The sequence below is a fragment of the Nothobranchius furzeri genome, chromosome 16 (genome assembly GCF_043380555.1).
Source record: "Nothobranchius furzeri strain GRZ-AD chromosome 16, NfurGRZ-RIMD1, whole genome shotgun sequence".
Taxonomy (NCBI): Eukaryota; Metazoa; Chordata; class Actinopteri; order Cyprinodontiformes; family Nothobranchiidae; genus Nothobranchius; species Nothobranchius furzeri.
Window position 1 is genome coordinate 47,484,590 of NC_091756.1, and position 26,686 is coordinate 47,511,275.

Genomic DNA, 26,686 nt, shown 5'->3' on the forward strand with positions numbered 1-26,686 from the left:
ACACACTTATGTGTTTATTGCACCAGATGAATAAATGAAGAACAACTGCAGGGTGAAATTATTACTTACATAGTTAACTGTGTGGAAACAATATCAACCGGTGATATTCTGAACAATTCTAGGATATGAAGAAAGAAAACAAAGCACTGAAAAGAAATCCAGTCCTCAGGTGACTTTAACCAAGTGTTAGATCTTTAATGGCCTGCTGCAGTTTTAGCTTTGTTACATTTATTGTTTGGAAATGTCAGAGCTTTTAAATCCTCAAACGCTGTCCAAGCAGCCATGAGATCCTCCAAAAGGCTCTATCGCCTTCTTACAATTACAATTAGGCCCTGTCCACACGTAGCCGTGGATCTGCCAAAACGTAGATATTTTTCTACGTTTTGGCCTGTCATCCACACGAAAACAGAGTTTTTTTCACATGAAAACGGATCTTTTTAAAATCTCTGGCCAAAGTGAAGATCTGCGTTTTCTCCGTTTTGGGTGTCTGCGTGTGGACAGACAAAACCGGAGTTTTGAGGTCTGCAACGTCACTTTCCGCTACAAAAAAATGCTGACATCACGTGTGCGACCTGTGTTTACACTAGCCGACAGCATGGATGCCCTCAGAGCTGCGCTCACTTAATCAATTGTCCAAGCACTTTTTGCTTGTTTGTTTTTGCAAGCGGAGTTACTGCTCCTTGCAGAAGACCACAGACGAAGGACGAGGTTAAGAGCGGGGGAAGTACTGCCGCCTACAGGTCTGGCATGTCCTTAACAACGTATTTATCCGGGTACGTGTGGACAAAGTTTTTTTTTAAAACGAGGTGGTGTGGATGCAAGTTTTTGGAGGGGCGGACATTCGTTTAAAAAACCCGGCTACGTGTGGACTAGGCCTTACTAAATTAAAATAAAACCACGTTCACCACCAATTAAAAGATTAAAATCATAGGGGGCAGAGGCCAAGTTAAAGAAAATAAAATATGACTATTTGTAAAGTGGAGAAGATAAGAACACAAATTAAACACCATTTGACCAAACAATTTCTTCCTTCCAGAAGATCTGGAGGAAGACATCAGCTGAGTTTAGACATAATTCAAGAAAATCCTACATCCTCAGCACGAAAACTGAATCAGGTGTCCGAACAAGCCTGACTGCTTCTGAAAACCAGAAATGCAAACTACCGAGCTTAGGTGTCTCTGGGGTCAAAGAGCTTTGAGAGTTGAGTTTGCCATTAGCTGTAGAGCATGGAAATGCTTCTGCATGCTTTTAAAACACCAGAAGATTTACTACCAGAACTCCACAGGTCCTGTGTGGGCTGTATCTTACAAATCTAACGAAACTAAAACAAGTTTCATACACTGAAGACTAAAGGAGCAAAACTTCTCTAGTGTGGTTAGAGTCCTAAACACACCCGAGTATGGAAGATTACCTCACAGCCTAATGTGTTTACTCATATTACTCTCACCGGAAAGGTGGACAAAAATGCAGTCTGATTTAGAGACAGCACAGGTAATACAAGACAGACAAGTACTTTCAGGCAAAAGTAGGACAAAAATACACAAAGAACAAAGTTTGGAGACATACAACATATGGAGAATGTGGGATGGTTTTAGTGTGGTCTTCAGGTGCATACTAAGCAGGAAGTGGGTTATCTTAACAGTGACAGAGCTCTTAGGAGGGCATATTCATGATGTGGGAATGGTGCAGCTTTACCCCTGCCCCTGTCAGAAAATGGTGACAGCATCCTTCTGGAATGCAGTCATAAGAGTACCATGTGGTGAGGTCATGGGCATGGTAAAGGGTGCTACAAGGAGCGAACCGACAGAGCTTGGCGAGGGTCTAAGGCACCTTGACTTCCTTCACAGTGAAGGTTTTCCACATTTGCTGAAAGGACAAATAGAACAGGGTCTCTACACCAGGAAGGATGCCAAGTTCAGCTTCATTATTGTATTTTTAATCCTTTTTTGATACAGGTTATGAATTATTATTATTTTTTGTTTAAAATATTTTTAATAAATCTGTTGCCTTTAACTTTATAGCGTTCATACTGTAAATAATACTTTTCTTTCTCAATACCCTCCACAATTCTACAGAAAAAAGACCCAACCTCTTCAAACATACAAACTGTTTCTATTTTTCCTGTTCCATATTTCCTTTGGAGCCCTTCGGGGACATTACTCCACATCAGCTCTGTTTAGGAGACAAGTAACCACAGGGAATAAAAAAAAAAACACTCAGCAGCATCCAATCTGCTGCTGGAAACACCCATGGAGCCACACTTACGCAAAAACACCCAAATGATGAACGCATACCGCAGGAAGATTCATGAGGACACGGGTAACGAGTTAAGTGTTTGTATGCACACATGCAGAGACACCAGGAGCTTCCTACCTAACAGAGCTGTTGATAAGATCAGGTCAACAGTGGGATCAACACAGAGAGAGCACGAGGGGCCAACTGGTGCTCAAGGCAAATCTTAGTCTAGATTAATTTGTAGGAGGAAGACTGAAGGAGCAGAGCAGTCGATACATCTTGTTTTAGTCAACAGTCATTCAGGAACAGAGCTGAATCTAATTATTATGTGGGCATTTTATTGACTCATCTGTCAGTTATGTGTTGAAGGCCTCCGGAGGTTCAAACTCCTGAGATAAAACAGGCCGTCAGAGAAATTGTGGGATGCTGGTCTGACTCTTGAGTTTGTTTGTTCGGTTTGTTTTTTGCACATGAAAATGTCCTTCTGAAAGACACTGATCATCAAACAGTACAAGACTTATTTTTCATGTATCTATTCGTGTATACAGGGTATCTGCAGGTTTAAGGGAGCCAAACTTAAGACTTTTTAAGACCTTTTTTAAGGCCACTTTGACCAAATTTAAGCAATTAAAAAAATTAAATTTAAGCTACAATTTCCAGCTATTGCCTGGAACCGGTGCTAACCACGTCGCGAACTTGGGATTAGCCATCCAGTTACCATTAAACTTGCACATCCCCATCGCGCAAGCTCCCACTAGCTTAACCAGCTAATGTGCTCATCTAAAAAAATAGCCCCCTTTCACAACCAACTGACTGTGTACAGTTCTGCTTACGCCAAAATCATACACCAAAAATGCTGAACACGGACTAGAAATTCACAAAAATTTTATAGAAATAAAATAATCTTGATTATTGGGTCTTTGGTAATTTAAGACCTGTAGAAACTGGATTTAAGGATTATTTGTTATTTTTAAGGACTTTTAAGGCCTTAAATTAGGAAAAGCTAATTTAAGACTTTTTAAGACTTTTTAAGGACCCGCGGATACCCTGTGTATATCATCTCTAAGAAGCTATAAATAAACATTAATTTGAACTTTGTATTTGTTATTTTAATTTACAGGTCAATCTACGTTCCATGGGGGGTGGGGGGTGGGGGGGGGTGCTCAGAGTAGATCTGCTGCAGCTCTGCATAGAGCCAGTTGAGGTGGCTCTGGCATCTGATTGGGATGCCTCCCGGACAATCAAAGATACTTTATTAATCCCAGAGGAAATTAGAGTGAGGTTTTCCAGCCTCGTTCAACCAGGAGAAGATCCAAAGGAAAACTCAGAAAACGCTGAAGGGACTATGTTTCTTGGCTGGCCAGGGAACACCTTGGGAATCCCCTGGAGGAGCTGGCCCAAGTGGCTGGGGTGAGGGAAGTCTGGGCCTCCCTGCTTAGGCTGCTGCCCCCTCGACAAGACCCCGGATGAGCAGATGATAATGGATGGACTGAACTTTGTAATCTCATATTTTAAGACACAAATTGTCAATCAAGTAAGTTTTTCATGTAATTATCAGCAAAACCATGAGGTTTGTGGCAAATGTGCTGTACTTAAAATGATACATGATATGTTCCAGCTAATTTATCTTTTGTTTTGCAATTCTGCGTCAAATTAGATATTCAGTAATCTATCCAACACCCTTTCAGTTACTTCTCTCCTCACAGGTGGGATTCTGTCTTTTATTTAACTAAACATCCCAAACAGCAGCAATTTTTCAGCTATACCTGCTCATGAACCTCAACTAGTGAACGTCTAACCTTAAATGCCCCTTTAGAATTTGACTTAACTTGTAAAATTGTGTCTATTAAGGGAGCGAGGGCACAGGAGTGTAAAAGGCAATAAACTGCACCCTCTGCAAGTTAAGGTCACCTTGTTCAACCAGCTGGCGAGGCCTAGCTGCAGAAATGTAACATCAAACAGAGAATGGTAGAGACATTTTATATGGATATAAAACCCATGACAGAATGGACTTTAGCCCACATAATCCCCTTCAAACAGGAAAATATCTGTCTGGATTTTACCTGCTGCACACAACGCTTGAAACATATTCATGAGAAAAGCTGACGTGGCCCACAGACCGCTAGATGAGGTTCACTGATATAAAGGAATAAAGGGCCAATCAAGACTTCAGCACAGAACGGTACCTTTGAAAACAACCAACTTTATCATTTTGGGAATTACAATTGTACTTTTAATATTTTTTCAAAGATATTTTAGCTACAATTTTAAGCATTATTATTGAATAAACTGCTGTACTTCCTGTCACATGTTTAACCTTTTCAACTACAAATGCAGCACATTTAGGGCCAAAACAAATACATATGAATAATTCTCGCAGCTTGTTTTCCTTCCAAAAATTCTTTTTCACCCTAAAGACCCTAAAGAAACCCTTATATTTTATAACATAAAATACAGACTTCATTTCTAAAAGGCTATATTTTATGTTGGGGTACATTCCGGAAGTCAATCTGAAAAAAGGAAATATCAAACAAAGACAACCAAAAATTCACTCATCATTTAATGGAAGAAGCCATTTTTTGTGTTTAGAGAATCAAACGTGGCTTGAACCAGGAAAACCGTATTTGGGACAGACAAGTAAAATGATAAGTTTGGCCTGTGTTGATGATGCAGCGTGGTGCTGATGTGAGTCACATCTCTAAAAAGAGCTGTTGAATAAACCTCTCTCATCTTCTACGCCCCCACTACTCCAACGGCGCTCACATCAAGCTCACCAGCCACTAATCGCCCATCCACACTGTACCCGTGAAAAAACCTCCAACTTTATGACATGTTCTAGCAACAGGTAAACACTTCTCTTTTGCTTTCTCAGGCTCCCGGCTGCAGCTGTTTTCCTCCCTCAGTCTGAAAAATTCATCCCCGTCAAATCAGGTTTAAATAGAGAAACGAGGGCATCTGCAGCAGGCCTGCTGGGCCAGGAGCTGTTTGTTGCACGACTGTCAAATTCATAAATAGAAAGGTTACAATCCAAGACAGGAGCCGCGAGTGGCGTGGCGTGCTGCACATCAGCTCGAGATGCTTGCTTTAATCAGACTGATATATCACTAGATTGAGATGGTACAGAGCTCTAATTAACTGATATCTGATGTTTGATAGAGAGTCACTGATGAATTTTGGATCTGAAGATTTCTGTGTTAGAAGGCAATTTACTAAGATGCTTTTTTTATCTGGCAAACCTGACAGCCTGAGATCTATTAAAAAACAAAACAAATGCAAACGCATGAATATAAATGTCAAAACAGATTGAATCAGACAACTGTGTGTTTGTTCAAGAGCCCCACCACAATCCCTCACAACAGAAATCAAATCAATCACACACAGCAAGGCAGTTAGACTGAACTGAAACGTAAAAAGTTGTTTAAAACATATTTGTGGCATCTTGAATAATCCCAAACATAATTTATATTTTATGTAGACAAGTAAAAAACTAAACAGATTGAGACAGAGGCTGTGCTGTTAGAAAAAATAACACTATAGGTAAGAGACACAATGCCAGCTATAATTTAGATTATTCCAGCTCAGAGTGGTTCTATCTGTGCCGTGTGCCCTGCTTGCTCCATGAGTGTTTCAGTGGCTTTTATGTAGGGCTGGGCAGTATATTGAAATTTTTAAGATATTGACATATTTTCTAACAATAAACAAGATGAGCTTACATCAATACAACTAGTCAGCTTGCTCCGTCTCTTAGCGGTCATTACACGTATTCTCACACATCTGCTTGATCAGGAAACCTCTGGGTCAATGTTTTGCTCTAAACTTTGAATTAGGTTTGTGGTTTTTAATTATTTGAGGGCGTTCGCTCGAGTTTCAGGGAAGTAGATTCTTTATTACAGACTCAAGGTCCAGTGTCCAATCTGTTGATGAATTCATCTATATCATTTCTCAAGCTTGAAGGGAGTTAACTTGGAAATATTTCACAGGAGGAAAAAGTATCGAGATTTATATCATATGTCAGAATTCAGCTAAAATATACTGAGTTAAAAGTTTTGGTGCTAATCGCCCAGCCCTGCTTTTATGGTTTTAGTACAGAACATTTAATTGCATAGGTGCTTTTAGAGTATGGTCAGTGCACCTGGTTTAGTGGACGTTTGAGGTGTGTTAGTTGTCCGTTTTAAATGTGAAACCACAAGCCTGTTACACTGTTATGTAAAGAACTGTGAGCTAGGGAACACAAACATGACAAGGGATTTTAGCTATTTACTACAATTATTTTAAGTGGTAGCAGGCAGAGCAAATTATTATTTTCCAGATTCATACATGGCTCCAAAAACTGATGATCCAGTTTATTAGTTTCTTAGACTTGACAATAAATTTGAGTCCATTATCAGCAAAATGAACAGGATCTGAGAGACTATTTCATTGTCTGCTGTATTTAGTCTGACTTTTAAACTTTTTTAGTAAGGGTCAAAGAGCGTCTTTGCTTCTGTTCACCAGGAAATTAAAAAAGTAGATATAAATAATTGGTTAATAAAAGGCAAATACTTTGTATTTTACTTAATTTTTTATTCACAAAAATTAAGTGGTCTGCTTTGTTTTCTCTGACCAGACATTAGTGAAAGTCTGGAAAAAAGGAAGAAAAAAAAAGATTCGAATGTACGTCGAGGACAGCACAAAAATCACACAAGGGCAGCCGCTTTCAAAAACATTAGATATGTATCGGAATCAGTACCACATATGAAAGTGACCCGGATTGGATTTGAAAAAGTCAAAAAACAAACCAACAAACTTCCTGACCAGAGGTGGTTTTATAAAACAGATATAAAAAACAGACAGATCTGAAAGTGATAATCCACCCCTAATAGAAATGTATCCTGTTGCTATATTCCCCAGAGTTAGATAAGAGAGAGCATTTTGTAACTAGCACAGTTCTCCTCCTAATCTGGCAGTTTTCTGTTAGTATTAACAAAGCAAACTATCTACCAGTCCATCCTTATCGTTCGATAATCTGGGGTCGGGTCACGGGGGACAGCAGCCTAAGCAGAGAGGCCCAGACTGCCCTGTCCCCAGCCACTTGGGCCAGCTCCTCTGGGGAAATCCCAAGGCATTTCCTGGCCAGTTGAAAAACACAGGCCCTCCAGCATGTCCTGGATCTTCCTCTAGGTCTCTTGGACGTGCATGGAAAACATCACCAGGGAGGCATCCTGGAGGCATCCTAACTAGATGCCCAAGCCAACTCAACTGGCTCCTCTTTAAGTGGAGGAGCAGCGGATCTACTCCAAGTCCCTCCTGGATGATCGTCTCGGATTTAGAGGAGCTGATTCTCATTCCAGCTGCTCCACACTCGGCTGTGAACCGCTCCAGTGAAAGCTAGAGATCATGTTCTGATGAAACCAACAGGACCAAGTCACCTGCAAAAAGCAGAAACCTGATCCTCAGGCCACCAAAAGATCCCCTCAACACCTAGATATCCTGTCCATACAAGGTTTGAACGGAAATGGTGACAAAGGGCAGCCTTGCCAAAGTCTAACTGCCGGCAATGCGGACCAAGCTCTGACACCAGTCATACAGGGACCTAACAGCCCTTATCAGAGGGCCTGGTACCCCATACTCCCAAAGGATCCCCCACAGGGCACCCTGAGGAACAGGGTTGAACGCCATCTACAAACCTACAAATCGCATGTGCTGTACTCCACCGCTGCAAGACACAAGGACATGATGCAGCGGCCCCAAAACACACCAACTATGTCTAAGTGGTTATTTTTGATGCAACTTACTATGCTGTTTCTTAAAAAAACTGCACTGGTCACACTTTTGTGTTTACAGAAGTAGGTAAAGTATCTGTTACCACTGTTCCACACAAATCATTGAAATGCTAGCTGCTACTGTTCACCTAAACTGGTAATGCTAAGCTAAAGCTAACAGAATACTACCAGACTGGGAGAATGACTGGGCTGGTTACAAATGCTTTATCCCACTTACCCAACTCTAGGGAACATAGCAACAGAATACATGAAAACATTAGTGAAAAAGTCATTCATGATATGGAGAAAAACCATTTAGTTTTCGTTAACGTAGATTAAAAATAACATTTTAACACCTATTTTAAAATGCTGCTGTGAAAATGAGTGGAATAAATAACAATAGTGACTGAAGCGAGCTCATCCTATTAGTAGACGGTCTGATCAGCGTTTTACTGCAATAAACCTCTGCAGAATTTTCATATTTAAAAACAAGATTACAGATGTCCTGTTCAAATGTGATTCTTTCAGAAAACGTGTCCAAAAATAATCAAATCCTAGCAGATGTGGTTAACTTGAATCCCTAGTTTGATCAGTCCAGTTGGGCAAGACACTAAGTGTACATCAGATGAGGTATTTGTGAATCACACGACAGAAAAAAGGCAGAAAGTTGTATGAAAGTGTGTGAACGTAGATAAATAAAGCTTAACTGAGATAAAAAAATAAACCTCCTCAAGACAAAACAGACAAAAACAGAACACAATTGCTTCTCAGTTATAAATTCAACAGTGAACTAAACTCATCATTGTCAACGTCTAAGGTGCAAACAAGGTTGATTTTTAGTGACACTTATTATCTATAAAAAGAATAAAAAGTTTTCTAGTGAGTGTCTATTTTGTCATTTCTGGGTTCCTGTAGTGACAGAGGGATGAGAGGCGTGGCTGTTAATTTAGGATAGAAAAGGTTCCCTGTAAGAGAATAGTTAGCATGACTAATTGGGTTTATTCTACATTAAAAACAGCATTTTTATTCATATTTATGTCGGCAGCCTGATATCTTTAAACGTCAGACTGAACAGTGGGCCAGTCAAATAGCTGAGAAGGAATAAAAAAAGTCATCAGGAGCATCCAGCTGATGTCCAGGTCAGGTCATGTCACGTTGTTCGTTTTGTTCTACATCATGAGGTGATGCTACTCTCAGCTTAAAGTATTTCATAAATCTCACTCAGGTAGATTTAAACATCTTTACCTGTCTGGCCTCAGGTTCCTCCATGCTGTATTGCGTACCAGCTGGCCCCTCGCTCACTTTGTCTCCCAGAAGGAAACCCAGCCGCGTCATCAATGTGTTGGCTGCCTCATCCACCGACGGCGGGGGCCCCAGCTCGCGGCTCGACTCCCCTGCAGATGGAGGAATACGTCTCAGTGGTGTGCAGAAACAGAAGAGCAGCTTAGAACCTTCTTACGTCCGTTTGCCTTCAAATATTTACAACAAAAGCTGTATCTGTTACCGCTGTTCCACACAAAACCCGGCACGGACGACAGACCTGGACATGGGATACACACCTGCACTCAGAAAAGCAAATTACACGCTGCACCCGAGCTTCCCCGCTGCTCGGCTTTGTGCACTACACACACATTCCTCAACAGCTGGATGTTCCCTTAGGAGAGAACCGCTTAAATAAACTCCTAAATCCCTTCAAGAATTGTTTCCAGCTGTTTAAAAAAACCTCCATTCATTGCAAAATGGCGTCCAGAATAATAATCGCACCTTCCATAGCACTCATCACCACAGCAGCGTGTTGTAAGGAGATCCACCCTTCATCTGTGTGTGTGTGTGTGTGTGTAAGTGAGAGCAGTGGGTGTGTATGCACATATCTGTCTATTTACCGAGCCTGTAAGCACTAAAGGAAGCAAAGACAAACAGCAAGGTGAGCCCACATGATGATCTAAACCACACACAAACACTTAGAGGCGGGGGATTTCAGAAAGACTCCCTTCATAACCTCACCTCGTCACCTGGTTGCCAGGTTACCCTCCGCCCATAACAAACCCTCACCGGTGGTATCGTGTTTTTCAGTAACAGCTGGCTATCGGGCCCTGGAGGCGCCCACTGGATCAACTCTCGTTCAATTTGATCTTATTCACCAGAGCGTCACTTCCACAGCAGAAGAGCTTGGGTTCATTACTCACCTTCTTGGCCGCTAAAAGACTGACTAGTGGTCAGATAATCTGATGTATACACCTCCGAATCGATCCTGACGTTAATGGCATTTAATCCAAGTTGTGTTTAAAAAAAAAAGCAACAAGACAAAGACAGGAACTGGCAGGACCGGTTTTTATTTAAACACCACAAAACAGGCCGAACCAGCCCGACAGGTCGCCACACTAGGCTCTAACTGTTGGACAAGTCCCAGCCACCACAGCAGCTCTCTGAAGACAGACAGCTCGCCTAAAGCCTGTGATCTCTCACTCATCAGCTCAAAGACAGGCAGACAGACAGACAATCTGAAGCCCGGGCTCCCCTGTCCATTCGCTCACGGACAGGAACCTCATTAGATTGACTCCAAGTCTGTCTGAGCGAGTAAGTGAGACGGGCGCCTTCTGAGGGAGCAAGAAACCTTTGAATCAAATGGGGATGACATGCTGCAGAGCTTCAATAAAAACACACAGCAGCAGCTAATAATGAGGTAATCACAGCACACATTAGGTCCAAAACAAGCTAATCACACATGATGAGGTGGCTGCTTGGTTGCACCGCTTCAGGAGAATACATTTAGGATGGGAATCTGAAATCCCTGCAGGAAAGGGGAAATGTAAACAGACTAAAGTTCAGCCTCCAATGGAAAAACACAGCCGTCAATAAGACAGAACAGCGTGCACACAAATACTAAACACCAAGCACTCTGAGTTTAACATGTTTCAACACAGACGGATCACTGTAGTGCACTTTTTGGAGGCATAGTAAAGCAAATGCTAAATACACTCTAGTTTATTCCAACCGCTGCAGGCAGAGAATCAACACAAACTAAAATGTGGGGGCCAGCAACCATATTGAAAATGAAAGTGAAACAGGCTGTAAGGTTTGCTTTTGTAAACAGAATCAGCTGAGATGTTAAACTGAAGCAATGCAGCGCTTAAACAAAGTTATCGGACAGCAGAGACCACCCCCATACCCCGTTTACGCATCCATCACGTAATGTTTTGTAAAAAGACACAAATGTGCAACATTACCACCATGGTCTGACCACCTATAAATGTCCTAAGGCTCCCTGATGCCGCTTCAGCGTTGCAGCAACATGACAGCATTGTTTTGTACAAACAGCTTTAAAGGACAACTAGGTGGTTTTGGCTTGCTTTTAGCACCCCCTAGTGTCTGTTTGTGGAACCAAAAGCAAAACCTGTCTCCTCGCTGTGCGTTTGTCTTTCTAACACCTGAATCTAACAGCTGAAATGTCTCCCTAGTTTTCATTAGTGTCTAGAGGAGTAATTCATCACTAAATGAATAAACGTTGCAAACTATGGCTTTAAAATAAAGACTTCCTGGTGAAGCTAGACATGCTAAAGCAGCAAAGGGTTGCCCAACTCAAAATTAAACCCCACAGATGGGAGGTCATAAAATTTCATGTGTGTGTAAAAACAGTTGTCCAAATACTTTAGTCAGTCTTACCAGTGGTAAATGAGGCATTTCTATGGCAGTCAGTGGTCAAATACGACAGAAATGTCGTAATATTTCTGCTAAAATAATCATGTTGCATAAAAATGACACAGGTGGAAAGCCTTATTTTAACAAACAGCTACATTTTAGGAGCTTGGGGCTGTTTTAAAATGGCAGCAGTCACGTTGGTTGTGGCTATGCTTGGACTAGCCGTTAGCTCATCATTCCTGAAGGAAGTAAACTGTTTCTCCAAACAGAGGCTGCTCAGAAAGCTATGTACAGCAGGTAAAGAAGTAATAATTTATAACTTTTACGCAGAAACACACTCAAAGTAGCTGAAATATCTCTTGCCTTTTTAGGTTGAGTTCAAATTTCCCTCTTTCCTATTCGTTTTCTCTTTCCATTTCCTTGCATTTTTTTATCACAGTTCTTTAAATTAAACAATTTAAAATTTTGTTCTAATTTTAACCATATTTTAAAATCATTTTTTGTAGATTCTCTTTTGAACTTGTGAGACGCCTCATGACTTTTATCTTGAAAGGCGCTATATAAAAGATCATCTTATTTCTTTCTTTCAAATGCTTCCATCTTTAAATCTTTGAATGATCACCCTTCTGCGTTGTAGAGGTGTTCACTTAAAACCTCTTCTGCTTCAACAGGTTCTTGTGACAAAATGGAACAAAAACATAATTATTTTTTCTCAATCTTTCTAATAGATGGTTTGGGATTAAAGACAACAACCAAAGTCCCAAGAAAAACACCTTCAGAACGTCTAGCTCCTTGGGGGGAAAGTTTACGGAAAAGAGTCGAGGCTTGCGTGGAGTTGTGTGTGTGTTAGTGGCTGTCTCTGTATCTCCGTGTGTCTGGATGTGGAGGCAGTGATGGCTTCACAGCTGACAGGCTGCTAGTAGTGAGCAGTGAATACATTAGCAGTGATTAGTCAACTGCTCCTGGGGGGCTTGTGGCTCTGGCCAAATGGACCCTATAAACCTCATTCTGCCACTAGAATGGCTTATTTTTTTAAATCTTTGTGTCTACTCTAACTTTCTATCCCTAAACAGTTTACCTGGACTTTATTTTGCTTCCTGTTTCCTTGGGTTCCTGTTTTTGTATACTTCAGCCATCTGACAGACGACCAACCTTCTACGAGGTCAAACATGTCATGTTTTTTATTTTAAGATGTGGGAGGAAAATCTCTAATGTAGATGTCTGGACTCGCAATAGCCCCTTTTGGCCTCGTTCTCCAAAAATACCAGCAACATACAGCTGTCAGAGTCAAGTTTTAGGGGGAAACAACAAAACATGGAGCTGTCACATGAAATCTAAATCAAAATGTCTGATTGAACCAAACAAAAACACGTCACAGCGGTCAGAAGCATGTCCCAGACTGTTATTAAGCACTCACTGCTAGCATCTGATTCAAATGAGCCATAATCAGAAACGAATCATTACCATAATCCAGGGGATGCAGGTTGATTTTCTCCTCAGTTTACAGCCCAACCTCTGGTTTTTTTGAATACATATTATGATAATCATACAAACTACTGCTTACAGTGACAACAAGCATCTACATCACTTCACAGAGAGCTGACAGCACATGGAGCATTCACAGTGCCTGAAGGGGACTTAGGCACTTCTCATCAGAGTGACACAACTACACGCTTAAAAGATAAAACACCAGCATTAAAGAAAAAATACATACATCAGGCATCAAACATGTCTCATTTTCCTCCAACCAACCCAACACACACACACACACACACACACACACACACACACACACACACACACACACACACACACACACACACACACACACACACACACACACACACACACACACACACACACACACACTCCTCTGCATTGGATTCCTGAGCTGCAAGAGACAGATGGTTGCCATAGCAACTATCTTTGCACACAGCTAGGAATGTGTTTCTGTGCAAGCGCATCTGTTTCTGTCTGGCCGTCCACCCCTACACACACACACACGCGCGCACACACATCAAGAAAAGCCGGAGAGGAGCATGTGTGGAGGGAGCAGGTGGATGGGACGGGTGGTGGTATTAATAGGAGCAAGTAGCAGGCAGAGATCAAAAACCACCTGAGTGCTCGACTACGAGCATGAGCTACTGGTCCGTGTGTTTAGGTAAGAACACAGAAGAGAAAGTGCACATATTTCAGATGGCAGCAAAGATATCTCACAACCAGGAAAACCAGAGAAGGGAAGACGGATCATGGGATGAGATGAGGGAAGCTCATTCCTGACGTGCAAAACGCCGATCATATCTGTGCAAAAACAATTAAGTGTTTTATAAATACGGGCACAGGAGGCAACGAGCAGACCTGCTTCATACACATGTGACCAGCAGTAGATTTCAGACAGTCAGAAAAGTATAAAACACAAAAGTGAAATACATAGTATACCAACACGTCATTTCGTTTCTATTCAAACTAAACTCTAATTAAGACACTATGATATCAAAATATCCCTGAGGACTGAAGTCCTGAAGCTGCACTATAACATCATTACGAGTGCTTATGCTTCGTTATAAATGAAGACAGCTGGTGATGAATTTCATGAGCCAGCTCACAAAATACTCACAATATTTATGTGGCCGCAAATTTCTTTTGTGGGCCATAAAAATCAGCTGATACCCGACTCCTCCAGGTGACTGCCCATGACTGCAGTGGCAGCAGCCGCAGCAGAGTGTGAATGGGTAGGCAATCAAGTCACTGCCCTGCTGTTCCTCATGCCAGGGAGGCCTTGTTAAGAGCTCAGACCTCCATCTGTCCACCTGGGAAGGTAGGAGAACTCACCCTTGAAAACCCATCCTAGCCCTCCCGGTTGCTTTTCAGCTCAGCTTATTATTGCGCACAGAGGATTCCTGTCAGTAATCAACCTCTTCCTGTGTCCGTCGCAGCACCATTTCACCCCTGAAGTGTCACACATCCACAGCAGTGAGGCCACATCACAGTCTATTTCACAGGATTTACACTAAATAAAGCCAGGGTCAAGAATAAACAAGAAATATCACAAAACAATCCAACTCATCTAAGAAGGCGAGCAAAACAGAGACTCTTGTATAAATCACCTACTTAGGATTCCCATAGGGCAGAAACTCGAAAGATGAGGCTGGTGGACGGAGAAAGCCGGCAGGGCTCGCTCAACTGCTTCCCTAAATCACACAAGTTAAGCCTCGAAGTCCTCCCCTCCCCCTGAGTCCAGACCCCGAGGGCACTGAGGTTCGCATACCCACCAGAAGTGGAGAACCACTAGACGCAGCAGCGTAGCCAGACAGAGCGAGATGAGAAAGCAGATCTATCAGAGCATCCGCAGAGTGCTATCCTCACGTGACTTCCTTTAAAGTCCTCCCTGATTGAGGAAGGGAGGAGAGGTGGAGAGTGGGGTGAGCACGGACTGTCCGCTAGATTACACAGCAAAGAGCCGACAGTGAAGTTAAGAGAAAACAGCGGCGGCACTTAAACGAGCTCTGAGAAAGCAACAAGAGAGGATTAAAGAGGCGGAGAGGGAGGGGGCAGTGAGGGTGGGCACTGTGGGCACAAGCACAGCTATCAGATTAATGACCTCAGCCATGTTTCCATCCTACAGCAACAACCCCGTTTACACACAGGAAACAACATGCAAAAGGAAGAAACATTTAAACAAACACACACACCATGAAATGAGGGATGAGCTGGCCAAAGACTTACCAGGGCAGTGTGTGTCCAGGTCTGTGCTCTTGGCAGTGGTGGAGGTGTGTGTAGGGGAGCCAAGCTCCGACTGTGGAAGGCGAGGGCTCTCCACAAACTTTGCTTTCCGCAGCGGAGCTGGGAGCAGAAAGCGCACACACACACACGCACGCACATACAGAAGGAGACAACACACACAAAGACAAACATCACAGAGATGGCAGAAAGAGGAGTGACAGGGACAGGACAGAAAGGGAGGAAGACAGAGAGCTTATGAACTTGCAGCAGCGGCACACTGATCAAATGAAAACATCCCGAAGGTTTTCTTATGCAGCTTGTTTCGCCCCGAGTGAGAAGCAGCTCAAGCGTGAGCGAACCACCAGCCTGAGGAAAATCAGGAAACGGGCAAAGAGAGAACCAGAACCCTGATGGAACACCAGCCCACTGATGGAATCTGATAATACACCCAAACCTCGTGTGCATGGGCCTACAGCTGATGTTCAAACCCCCAGAAGATGGGCTCTTAAGATAAAAACAGAGTGCAAAAAAATGAGAGCCGTGTCCTTTTGTTCAGTGGCATAATCACACCAAGAGTGAGATCCATTTTAGGAATGTCCTCTCGCCTGACACCAGCACAAACATGAGACATCAAATGAGTCTTTGTGACAGGAAACTTACAGGCAGAATAGCTGTGGGTGGAAGCTGTGACAGGATCTCAGAGTACTCAGACCAGGTCACAGAATCAGGACAGAATAAAGTTTGGAAACAACAACGGGTGCAATAAACACTGGTGATCGTTTGTGCAAGGAAAAAGAAAGGTAAAAGCAACGATGTTTCCTAACGTGCAAAACGACAAGACGAAATGTGCAAATTTGCAGCTGCAATCTCTTTGAATTTGAACATGTGTGTTCTTCACATAATTGCTGCACGAATGTCTCATGAGCTCCCAGTGGACTCTGGGTGAAAATTCTCAAGAACGTCCCACTGGCGTTGCACCAATTGCTTTATGACAATTGCACGGTCGTGTGTATTTGTTGTAAATGAGGTGGACACGGGGACCTCTCCCTGGTGAATAACTCTGTTTGCCCTCAGACAATAAGCAACATGGATCTCAGAGGTGAAGAGTAGGGATGTAAGAAAATATCGATCTGGCAATATATCGTGATATTTTTTCCCAGCAATATTATATCGATATTCAAAAGCCATGTATCGGAAATATCGATATGGCAATATATGGTGATATTTTTTCCTGCGATTATTACATCGATTTTCAAAAGCCGTGTATCTAATTCTTGAAATAATTTACATGCAAACATTTGTGTATTTTCTTTTCATTTTGTGCAATTCAATCGCCACCCGCTAGTTGGCAGCAGTGTGCAACGGGTTTTGTTTCCACCATTGAAATGTAAATCCCTCCATCATGGTTCAGATACCTCATGTTAAACAGTTACGTATCAGTTTGGACTGTTTATTGAACATTCTTACAATAAATTCTGTAAAAAAATTGCTTGTAACGTCTGACGGAATGTATCGCAATATATCGTGATATATCGTATCGTCTCCCCTGTATCGAGATATGTGTTGTATTGCCAGAATTTCAAACACATCCCTGGTGAAGAGCAGTGGCTTCTGGAAGAGGACGCAAACGTGGACGTAGACAAAGCTGACAGGTTTAAGGCTGAATGGTTTGTCCATGGCACAAAGCTGAGCTTGTTCCCAGGAAGGAATCAGCCAAGGACGTTGGGATGTCCAGAGCCTGTAGGACCTTGCAGAACAATTTAGGCAACTTATGATTATTAGTTTAGCGACCACTTGGCCACTCGGTGTGTGCTAATTTATTATTGTTTTCCAAAAAAAAAAAAAAAACTTGCAACTGAGACAGGTTTGAGACATGAAAATTCTGCAAATAATTGGAGAAAACTTTTATCTTGCACATTTTTTCAACCATTTCAAAGTTCAAGTGCATCAGATCATGGTCCTGCTACTCAAACAAAGAAACTAAATACTTCTGCAAATGTCTCATTAACAGTTGCAGCCCATGAGCTTTAGCCTCTAAACTATTCAGTCCCAAAAAACAAGCTTTTCAGAAGAAAACTGACATTACTGAAAGTAAAGACACAACTGACTTGTTTCACAATTTGATGCTAAAACACCAGCTGCTTATGTTTAGTTCAAAGATAAATAAACAACTCAGCTAAACTTTGCTGCAGAAATCCCAAGCTGGACTTGGTAGGAAGACTACAGCAAACTGAGAACACAAAGAACAGAGGTTGGTACATGCTCCTGGTGCTTTTTATTTACATTTGTACTTAATATTAATGGAAAGTATGAAGTGTCAGTTTTGTGCAGTACACTAAAGAGCTATGAGTTTAAATTACAAACAGTAGTGTAGACCCTTTAGCAAAGACTTCTGTGGAAACCGACCTAGAACACTCCAGCTGCATCAGCCCTAGCAGAGCTGATACTGCAGTACGAGGCTGCTGTTTTGGTCCTTTGAAGCAATAAATTTACTGTGTCATCGTGCGCGGTAGGTCACACAAAATTAAACTTAACCATTCCATGTCCAAACCAAGAAAAGAGCTATGAGAAGAAAATTCAATCTTGTTTGTATTATTTTTCATTTGTGACAAAAGTGGCTATATTATGACTAATGATAACATAAATAAGGTGACAATAAAGTAAGGTAACAGTGTTAAGACCTTTAAATCCAACATTCCTGTATTTTTCCTTTTGTTTTCTTTTGTTTACTCATAAGTAATAGACAAAGACAAACAAAAGTGAGCTGTACCAAGTGTTTGACCTGCTGGTTGAGGGACTTTTCACAATGAAATGATACAAACTTCGCTAAGCTGCTGTCAGATAAGAACTTTTATTTATTTTTGCTTTGTCATAAATATATCTGCCATGAATTCCTTAATATCATAATATTGTGAAAGGAGTGGTTTAATTGATACATTTGCAGAGGTCTGTAGTAGGAATGAATGCTGTGTAAGTCGTTCGCAAAGGGAAAAAATATACCTGTGCACCATTTGTAGGACCTAAAATTTGCCCACATCACAGCTCAGCTTCAGATGGCAGCTTTTTTCCTGATATTTGGACATCTAGCCTCTGACTAGCAAACAGGAACACAACTCCACTAACTTGCAACATGCACGTTTTACCTCCACAAACATGATAAATGATGAATGACAATCACTTGTACAGCACCATTCTGAGTTAGAGGACTTCAAAGCGTGTTTACACTACAGTGTATTATTCATCCATTTACACCCTGATGGTGATGAGCTACGATATAGCCACAGCTGCCCTGGGGCACACTGACAGAGGTGAGGCTGCCGAGCGCAGGCGCCACCGGCCGCTTCGACCACCACCAGCAGGCAAGGTGGGTTAAGTGTCTTGCCCAATAATACAACAGCAGAATTCTCTGGTCGAAGCCGGGATTGGACCCGCAACCTTCAGATTACTAAAATTCAGATTACTCAAACAGCTCCTCCCATGGAGTTGGACTCAGCCTCACTGTGCAGTAAACTCAGATAATATCAACCATAAGGTGCAAAAGACTCTTATTGAATCCATTCGTCTTTCTCTCACTTGAGGCGGTTTGGGATGGGCAGGAGCTAAGTATAATTTACTCTTAATTGACTAATCTGGTTAAATAAGGGTTTAAAATAGATTACGCACTGTACACTGCAACTGTTAACCATTATGGGTGAGTGCACATGTCCAAAGCAATCCGGAGGAGCATTGCTGAGCTGAACCAGAGAGCAGCAAGCAGAAAGCCATGAGCAGCAGCTCAAACATATGTTCATGCAACAAAAAGCTCCTTTCCACTTCTGTTCGTGGTTAATGTTGTGTTTGATGTCAGTGGAACTTGTCTGGATGTGGAGAGGGAAACCATAATCAGTAAAGGCGTTGGGTTATTATGAAACTACTGTTTCTAGCATTGCAGAACAACTATGAAGCTTTCATATTCCTAGAATTCCTAGAATAAAACCGTGCAAGTTTACCATTCTAGCAAATGTGACGGTGCGATTTACATTTAGGGATAATATCCAGCAGATAAGGAAGCATAAAATTCCTCATTTCATTTCGATCAAGGCGGTTTCCAGCTGTACTAACGGCTCTGCAGAGGCATGCAGACACAGTGGTAATCTGATGTTTAGGCATCATAACACAAACATTAACTTGATATTCAAAATGGCAAATATTTTCCTCTAATGCCCGCTTACTGCGAGGATGCTTACATGAACTATTTCACCTCTATTATTATTATTATTACTTAAGTAGACTGGGAATGAAAGCCTTAGCAGACCTGCTGCCTTTTAAACTGAGATCAGAGTTTGTGTCGCGTCAGCTACTGTCACTTTTGTGTTTGCTAATGTTGACGAGCTGTTGTTGCAGTAATGATTTGGATTTGTTCCAAACATTCATCACTTGTGGTCCTTGACGAAAACACACACACACACGCACGCACGCACGCACGCACGCACACGCACACGCACACACACACACACACACACACACACACACACACACACACACACACACACACACACACACACACACACACACACACACACACACACAGGTGAAAAGAAATTACTTCAGCCTTTCAGAAATTAATTTAAAAGGGAACTACTAGGTCATTTTTGCTTGCTTTTAGCACCCCCTAGTGTCTGTTTGTAGAACCAAAAGTTGTGCGTTCATCTTTTTAACACCTTAATCTAACAGCTGAAATGTCTCCACAACCTTCATTAGTGTCTACAGGAGTGGTTCATTACTAAATTAAACAAATCAGCTGTGCTCATGATCTAAAACATGCAGGAAACATGCTGGAAGCAGAACGCAGCACCAAGTTTGTCAGCTCAATTTTTTCTAAGTCCCAATTGAGCGGCCGCCAGTCTGAAGTTGAATATGCAACTGGGGGATTGCTGCTGCTTGGATCCCTGGCTGTAATGCACATAGCTTGCAATATAAAGAAGGGCAACACCTGTCCCCCTCCTGCTCGGCTGTGTGACTGCACTAACCCTTCCTGTGTGACCCTCACCATGTGACCCTCATGTCCATGCTGTCTCTGGAGGAGCAGATAGAAAACAAGTTCTCCTGTAACTTAAAATGAACCAAAACTTCCTCCCAGTTTCTCTTTAAGTTGAATTTAACATCAGTTTATCATCATGAAACAAAATAATAAAGTGGAACAAGAACTTCTATCTTCTATTTCACTCTTCTTTTAACTTCTCCGTGTCCCTAAATAAAAGAGATAGATGATCACGCTGCAGCCGCCGTCACTGACCCCGCCCCCTCCCCAAGACCGGATCTCCCGACATCACAGCACTCGGTCTGGCTGAGCGCTTCCAGGAGAAATAATAATGAAATTATGAAGATAATAATGCGTGTTTGGAGGAGCGTCCTCCAATCCTCTCTCTCTCATTCGCTGATTGAGCGAGCGGAGCGCGCCGCGTGACAACCCGCTCAATTAACATAATTCACGGCCCAAATGTAACAGAACCGATCGGGCTGATTCGGTTTGGGTTCTGTCTCAGGTTACAACTCCAGCGCGCAGCCGTGCAGTACCACATAAAGGCTGACCAAAGTTTCCTACCCGGTAAATGTGGAGAACACCTGCTCTGACAGGTCTGGATGCTACGCTGGTGCCGCCGTTAAAATAACTAAACTACATTCCACTATAACTGATTATGGCACTCTTCTATGATGCAGAATGCCAGCATCGCATGCATTGATTATTTGATTGTTTTCCTCAGCTCTATCTATCCTACACCTCCAGGTCGGCTATCGGGGGTGGGGGTGGGGTGTGCGCGTTGGGTTTGGGGGCCACAAATGGGCCATTCCCATCTGTACCGGGTCAGCCCGGGCCGGGTAGCCCTGGTCGGCCCCGGTCCGCCCCAGCCTGGCCCGGTTGATTCCACACATCCTTGCCTTAAGCCCATGTGGGCTGATTCTACCCACCAATCAGAGGTTTGCTCTAATGGAAGTTGTGAATTTGCTGTCAGCAGTGGGTGTGTTGGCCCTGGTCGGCCTGATGCAGACCCCCTCGAGAAGAGGGCTGAGAATGAGCCTTGGTTGGCCCAGAAAAATACCAAGCCACCCAGATATGTAAACAACCTACGCTACCCGGCCCGGGCCGACCCGGTACAGATGGGAATGGCCCAAGAGAGAGGGCCCGTGTGCCGCCATTTGAGGACCACTGATTTAGAGCTTTAAAAGCATCCAGAACTGCACTCGGTAGTGCACAGGGGGCCAGTGTAGATCAGCCAAAATGGGTGTGATGTGACAGCGTCTGCTTGTGTGTGTAAGAAATCTTACTGCAGAATTCTGGACTTTCTGTAAACGGCCGAGCATTAACACCAATGAAAACGGAGTTTGCATAGTCCAGTCTGGAGGTGCTGAATGCATGAATGACTAATTCCAGGTGCAGTTTTTTTGAAAATGGGCCTTTAGTTTAGTAAAGCCACTATACAACAAATACTGTAGATGTCTATCTTTGAACAACTTTGCCGAGCAATGCAAAGTTGCACCAGCAAAGTGAAGCTCCTTCTGGCAACAACTGCAGCTTTATAACAACATGCTGGAAGGCAGAAGTGTTAATAGTGTGCTGGTATGGACTGCAGAGGAGTCCGTTAATTGACTAAATCCAGGAAATGGGCCAGCCCAGATGCCTCAGAGAAACTACGACCAGTAGCCAGAGGAAGGAGAATAAGTTATTCACGGCTGAATCCACCATGACAACAACCATCACTTGAGAAGGTTGATTTTGTTCTTGCTTGAATCTTGTTAGTTGTGTTCATTTTACTGATGGTTTATACTTGGACATGATTAATAAACATCCAGTTTCATTTCTGATGGGTTCAATTTCTGTTCTTTTTTAAGTGGAAGAACCTCACCACGATTCACAAAGATCTGGTAATAACAGGGAAAGTGGCTTCATCTGATGGAAATCATTAGTTCACATCTTTTAGTTTGTCAAAAAGAGAAACGGAAAGGATCGTCCTAAAACTTCAAATAAGAGAAAAGTTTTATTTCTGAGAGATTTCACAAATAATTGAAATTCATCTTTGTTGAATATAAAACATTTTTACTAACATACAATATTCTGACATGAGCTTGTTTCTTACTGGTTGTGGACGCTGGAGACTTGTTAGAGGCCCAAAACTGAGAAAGATGCAAAGTCTGGTATCACTCTAAACTGGTACTTGCAACATGTTTGCATTTGAAGCTATAAACTGCTACACTTGCTACTCTTTTTTAGAAGACTGTAGTTAAAATGTGTGCAAGTGTACATTTTGGCTCATAACCAATGCAAAACTATGTAACTGACAAAATAAACGATTAGTATAACAATGCTTTTGTCACGTTCAGGTTTGTAAGCATGCTTTTCTTTTGTCATGCCTTCTGACTGACACACTTCCTCCACTTGTGAAAACGAAACACATCTGCATTGTGTAGTTGCGTTTGAGAAATGTGACAGTAGGTATGATGGTGCACGTCAACAAAATGTACCTCACTAATATTTTCAATTAAGGTTGGTCATCGAGCATCGATTAGAACTGGGACCAACTGTTATTTTTTCCCAGAATCCGGAATTTTTTGACTGGAAGAGGAATCCGCAGCCGATCCCCGTGAAAAATAAACGTGATCTGCAAATTGTGATCAACGCTTTTCAGAGCTGATCACACCAGCTGTCCGTGTGCAGCACGAGTGCCCCCCCCCCCCACACACACACAGACATCTGCCGCGCAGCGGCCAAATATAAACAAACGCATCTGCCGGACTTTTACTCCGTAATTTTAACTTTAACTCCTACAGCGTAGGGGAAACTTGTTAAATACGTCAACACGGTGGATTTACTAGAAGCTTTAAAGAACAAACTGGATGGTATGGGGTGAGTTTGTCTCACTGCAGAAATAAAAACACACACGGAGCGTCAGCAGTCAGACGCAGACGCTCACAACACTCGTGTGTGTGTGTGTGTGTGTGTGTGTGTGTGTGTGTGTGTGTGTCAGAAGGCTGAACAATAACCTGTAGAATAAAGTTATCATGCTAGAGCAGCTTTCTCTGTGGTGGACGGACCACACCAGATGCTGCCACAATAATAATAATAATAATAATAATAATAATACTACTACTACTACTACTACTACTAATAATAATAATAATAACAATAAATCACACACAAAGTTGTGAACATTTTAATTTCCTTTCTGAACCATTTCTGTTGAGAGTTTGAATGTTTAAAATCTTTTAGATTGTTACTGACAGCAGCTACATTTAGGTTTCACCTTCTGTTCTGACTGAACGCTGCTGCAGCATGGAGGTGTAGGTCTCAGTCATCCTGGACATGGTCATCCTGAGAGTTTTAGCTGAAAACAGCTGGACGTTTCTGGACATGTTGGAGACATTTAGCCTCTTATCCCAGAGGCTTCTTCCAGACTTTGGTTATGGTCAGAAACAAACACGCTGATTGTGCTGCAAGTCTTTTTCTTTTTTTCTCCAAAACATGTTTTTGTCTAAATGAAGGTGATGTTGTTGTTCATAGAATAAAAATTCATGTTGAAGTTAAGATGATTTCATCAAGTAAAATATGTCATGCCTTGAAAGAATCAGAACCGGGAATCGATAGAAATCAGAATCGAAACAAGGAATTTTTAATCGGAATCGTTCAAAATCAAACGATGCCCAACCCTATTTTCAATCATCATCCCGACGTGCTCTGAGGTACCACATCCGGCTTTAGTCTTCTAAATGGTTTTAATTCCAAACATACTTCAGAGAAAAAAATACACTTCTTTTTGTGTACATACTCCATGTTTGGATTTCTGAGCGCTGATAGCAGCTTTTCTCTGTTTTATTAACAAAACAAGACCTCATATTCACCCCATGCATTGTTATCCTTGAACAGCTCAACTCTGCCACCCATTGATGCTAATGGTTAGATGCAGTTACCCTTAAATGTAACTTTAGATATTTTAGGCATCATTTCACATAATCAGGCAACTTGAAACTATAACGAACTTTTTTCTTTCAATGCAAAACCTATTGGTGATAAAAATTATACATTTCTGAAGGTACTTATTTAAATAATACAGCTGTAAAAGGGTGGAACACTGGTAAGGGTCATAATAAACAACCTCGAGCTTAGGGTGTCCATTGGATCTCTTATTTTGATGAGCTACACAATAATCAGTGTTTGAGCAAAATAACATGAAAACAATGCTTCTAAACTCATGATTTCAATTATAAAAAATAATTATGATTATGTATTTTTTCCAAAATAAGGCACTCTTAATTTCTTGCACTTTTTGACTCATATCAAAGTGAAAAGGGTAGAGGCAGCTTATAAAAGCACATGACCCTGCGACAACTTGCAGAGAAAACTCATTTTCCCACTCACACGATAAGGCCCTGACACTCAACCCCCCCCCCCCCCCCCCAAAAGTTTATTTTGAAAATGTGTTTTTAAGGAAAAAAGCTAAAGCATATTTAGTGAATATCTGAGCTTTATTTTTTAAAAGTCTTTACAATCATGAGAAAAAAAGTTAGAGCTTTGTAAATGTTTTACATGCAGACAAATATTTCCCACTACAAATGCCAAATTTGGGCCAAACTGTGGTGAGAAGGAGATTTTCCTTGATCTCACCTCTACAAAAAAGGCAAAGGGAAACTCGGTCTATTGGAGTAAATCCTCTCTGTATCAGTGGCTCCAGGAGCGTAAATCCCATGGACTCCTCTCCTGTCCTGCAGTTCTGTTGTCAGACTGTGCCAGGCTGAGTGCGGGTGACAGCGTGATGGATGGCAGCAGGCAAATCCACTCCTCTAATGGGCTTATGAATAAATATATCTTGTCTGCATGCATAGATACACATGGCTGTGAAATAGATATGTGTAACAAGCTTTGCATGTGCGAGTGTGAATATGAATATTCATGTGACATGTGTGCAAATGTGCATGTGACATCAGGATATGAACCTTACCTAGATGACAACTGATTAAAGCTATTTTTATTACTGAGACAGACTAAGAACTTACTGAAGTCATCAACAGAAAATGAATTAAATGTGATCAAAATTAGCTAAAATGAAAGAAAAAGGCTTATTTTCAAATAGACAGTCCACTCAGACAGTCTGGGATTTCAACTCAGAGCTTAAAAAGAACTGGACACTCCAGTATGCAAAGCACATTCTCCCACTGCTTCAGATAAGTGACTAATATGCAAACAAAAGCGACAATCTGCAGCATTTAAGTATTGCTCCACCATTGTCTCGGTGCCGTACGACCTCAGGCGCCCACTCAGACAAAGACATGGGTACAGACACATGCATGCATTAACATACACACGGTGATAACGTGGGTGAGGACATATACTGCCTCGCCGTCTGCAACCTAAGCAGAGCTTTGCAGAAACTGAACATGCGGCTCCAGTCGCTATGGCAACAGCAGAGTGCAGGAAAACAGGGGAAGAGTTGTCCACCTCTCTGAGGTGGTGGTAACGTGGGGAGAGGCTGACTTTAGCAACACTAAAAGCCTCCGACGCTTCGGCTCAAATGTAATCAAAGAAGCTCTTTGTATTGACGAAGCTCGGTCACTTTACTGGAGCAGGTCTTCCTCTTTTCACCTCATATCAAAAAGTCAGCTTTCAAAGACGTGAGTGGCTGTAGTCAAGGCTCTGTTCCTTTGTGCTGTGAACACACAGAACTGTCTGCGGTAGTCCAGAGTCAGACCAGAGGCCCTTTGATGAAGTTTCTCCAAATAAAAGTATATTTAAGAAGCATAAAAAATGCATTGTTGGTTCTTTTTTAAAACACAGAAAAGGTTTCTCTTTACCTTGCTAACTTTTCGTTTGTGGCTGCAAACATCCTCAGAGCTGACGCTGATGGTGGCGTCACTTCTTACTCCGTTTATCTGCGGGCAGGAGAGGATGTTGTCGCCCTCTGCTGCCCGCTCTCCCCTCTCCGATGATGCAGTCCTATGCACGATCCAATGAGTAAACCCCATCGTCTCTGTTCATGGTCCCACATCCACGTCTCCTTATCTCTATAGCTTCCTTTATCCATCTTTTATTTCTGTTGTTCGGTGTTTATGATCCTTGTGTTGTCCCAGTCCATTATATGGTGTTCCCTTGTGCAGTGATCTGTTACGGCTGACTTCTTTATTGTGCTTTCTGCTTCTTGTTTTGCTGCTCTTGTGTGTCTTTGAGTTGTTTCTCGCACTCCTTTCTATGTTCCACAGGTCTTTAAAGCATGTTGAATGTGTTTGTCCTCTTGTTTATGGTCTCTTTCTTCTGCTATCATGTTTGCTCTGTGATATAATGTTCTGATTACTGACATTTTGTGTATGGTAGGGTGTTCTGA

General features: G+C 42.1%; 1 protein-coding gene across 15 annotated transcripts in view; it reads right to left on the minus strand.

Annotated features, from left to right (window-relative positions):
- Positions 1-26,686, minus strand: part of tanc2b (tetratricopeptide repeat, ankyrin repeat and coiled-coil containing 2b) — a 245,556-nt gene that overhangs the window by 49,249 nt on the left and 169,621 nt on the right. For 9 of the 15 annotated variants that reach the window (XM_070545727.1, XM_070545732.1, XM_070545730.1 and 6 more), the window contains 2 exons: positions 15,342-15,458; positions 9,222-9,370 (listed from right to left, as the gene is read on the minus strand). In XM_070545727.1, the coding sequence (XP_070401828.1) occupies positions 9,222-9,370; positions 15,342-15,458 (266 nt within the window). The other 6 variants (XM_070545731.1, XM_070545736.1, XM_070545739.1 and 3 more) reach the window with 4 other exon arrangements.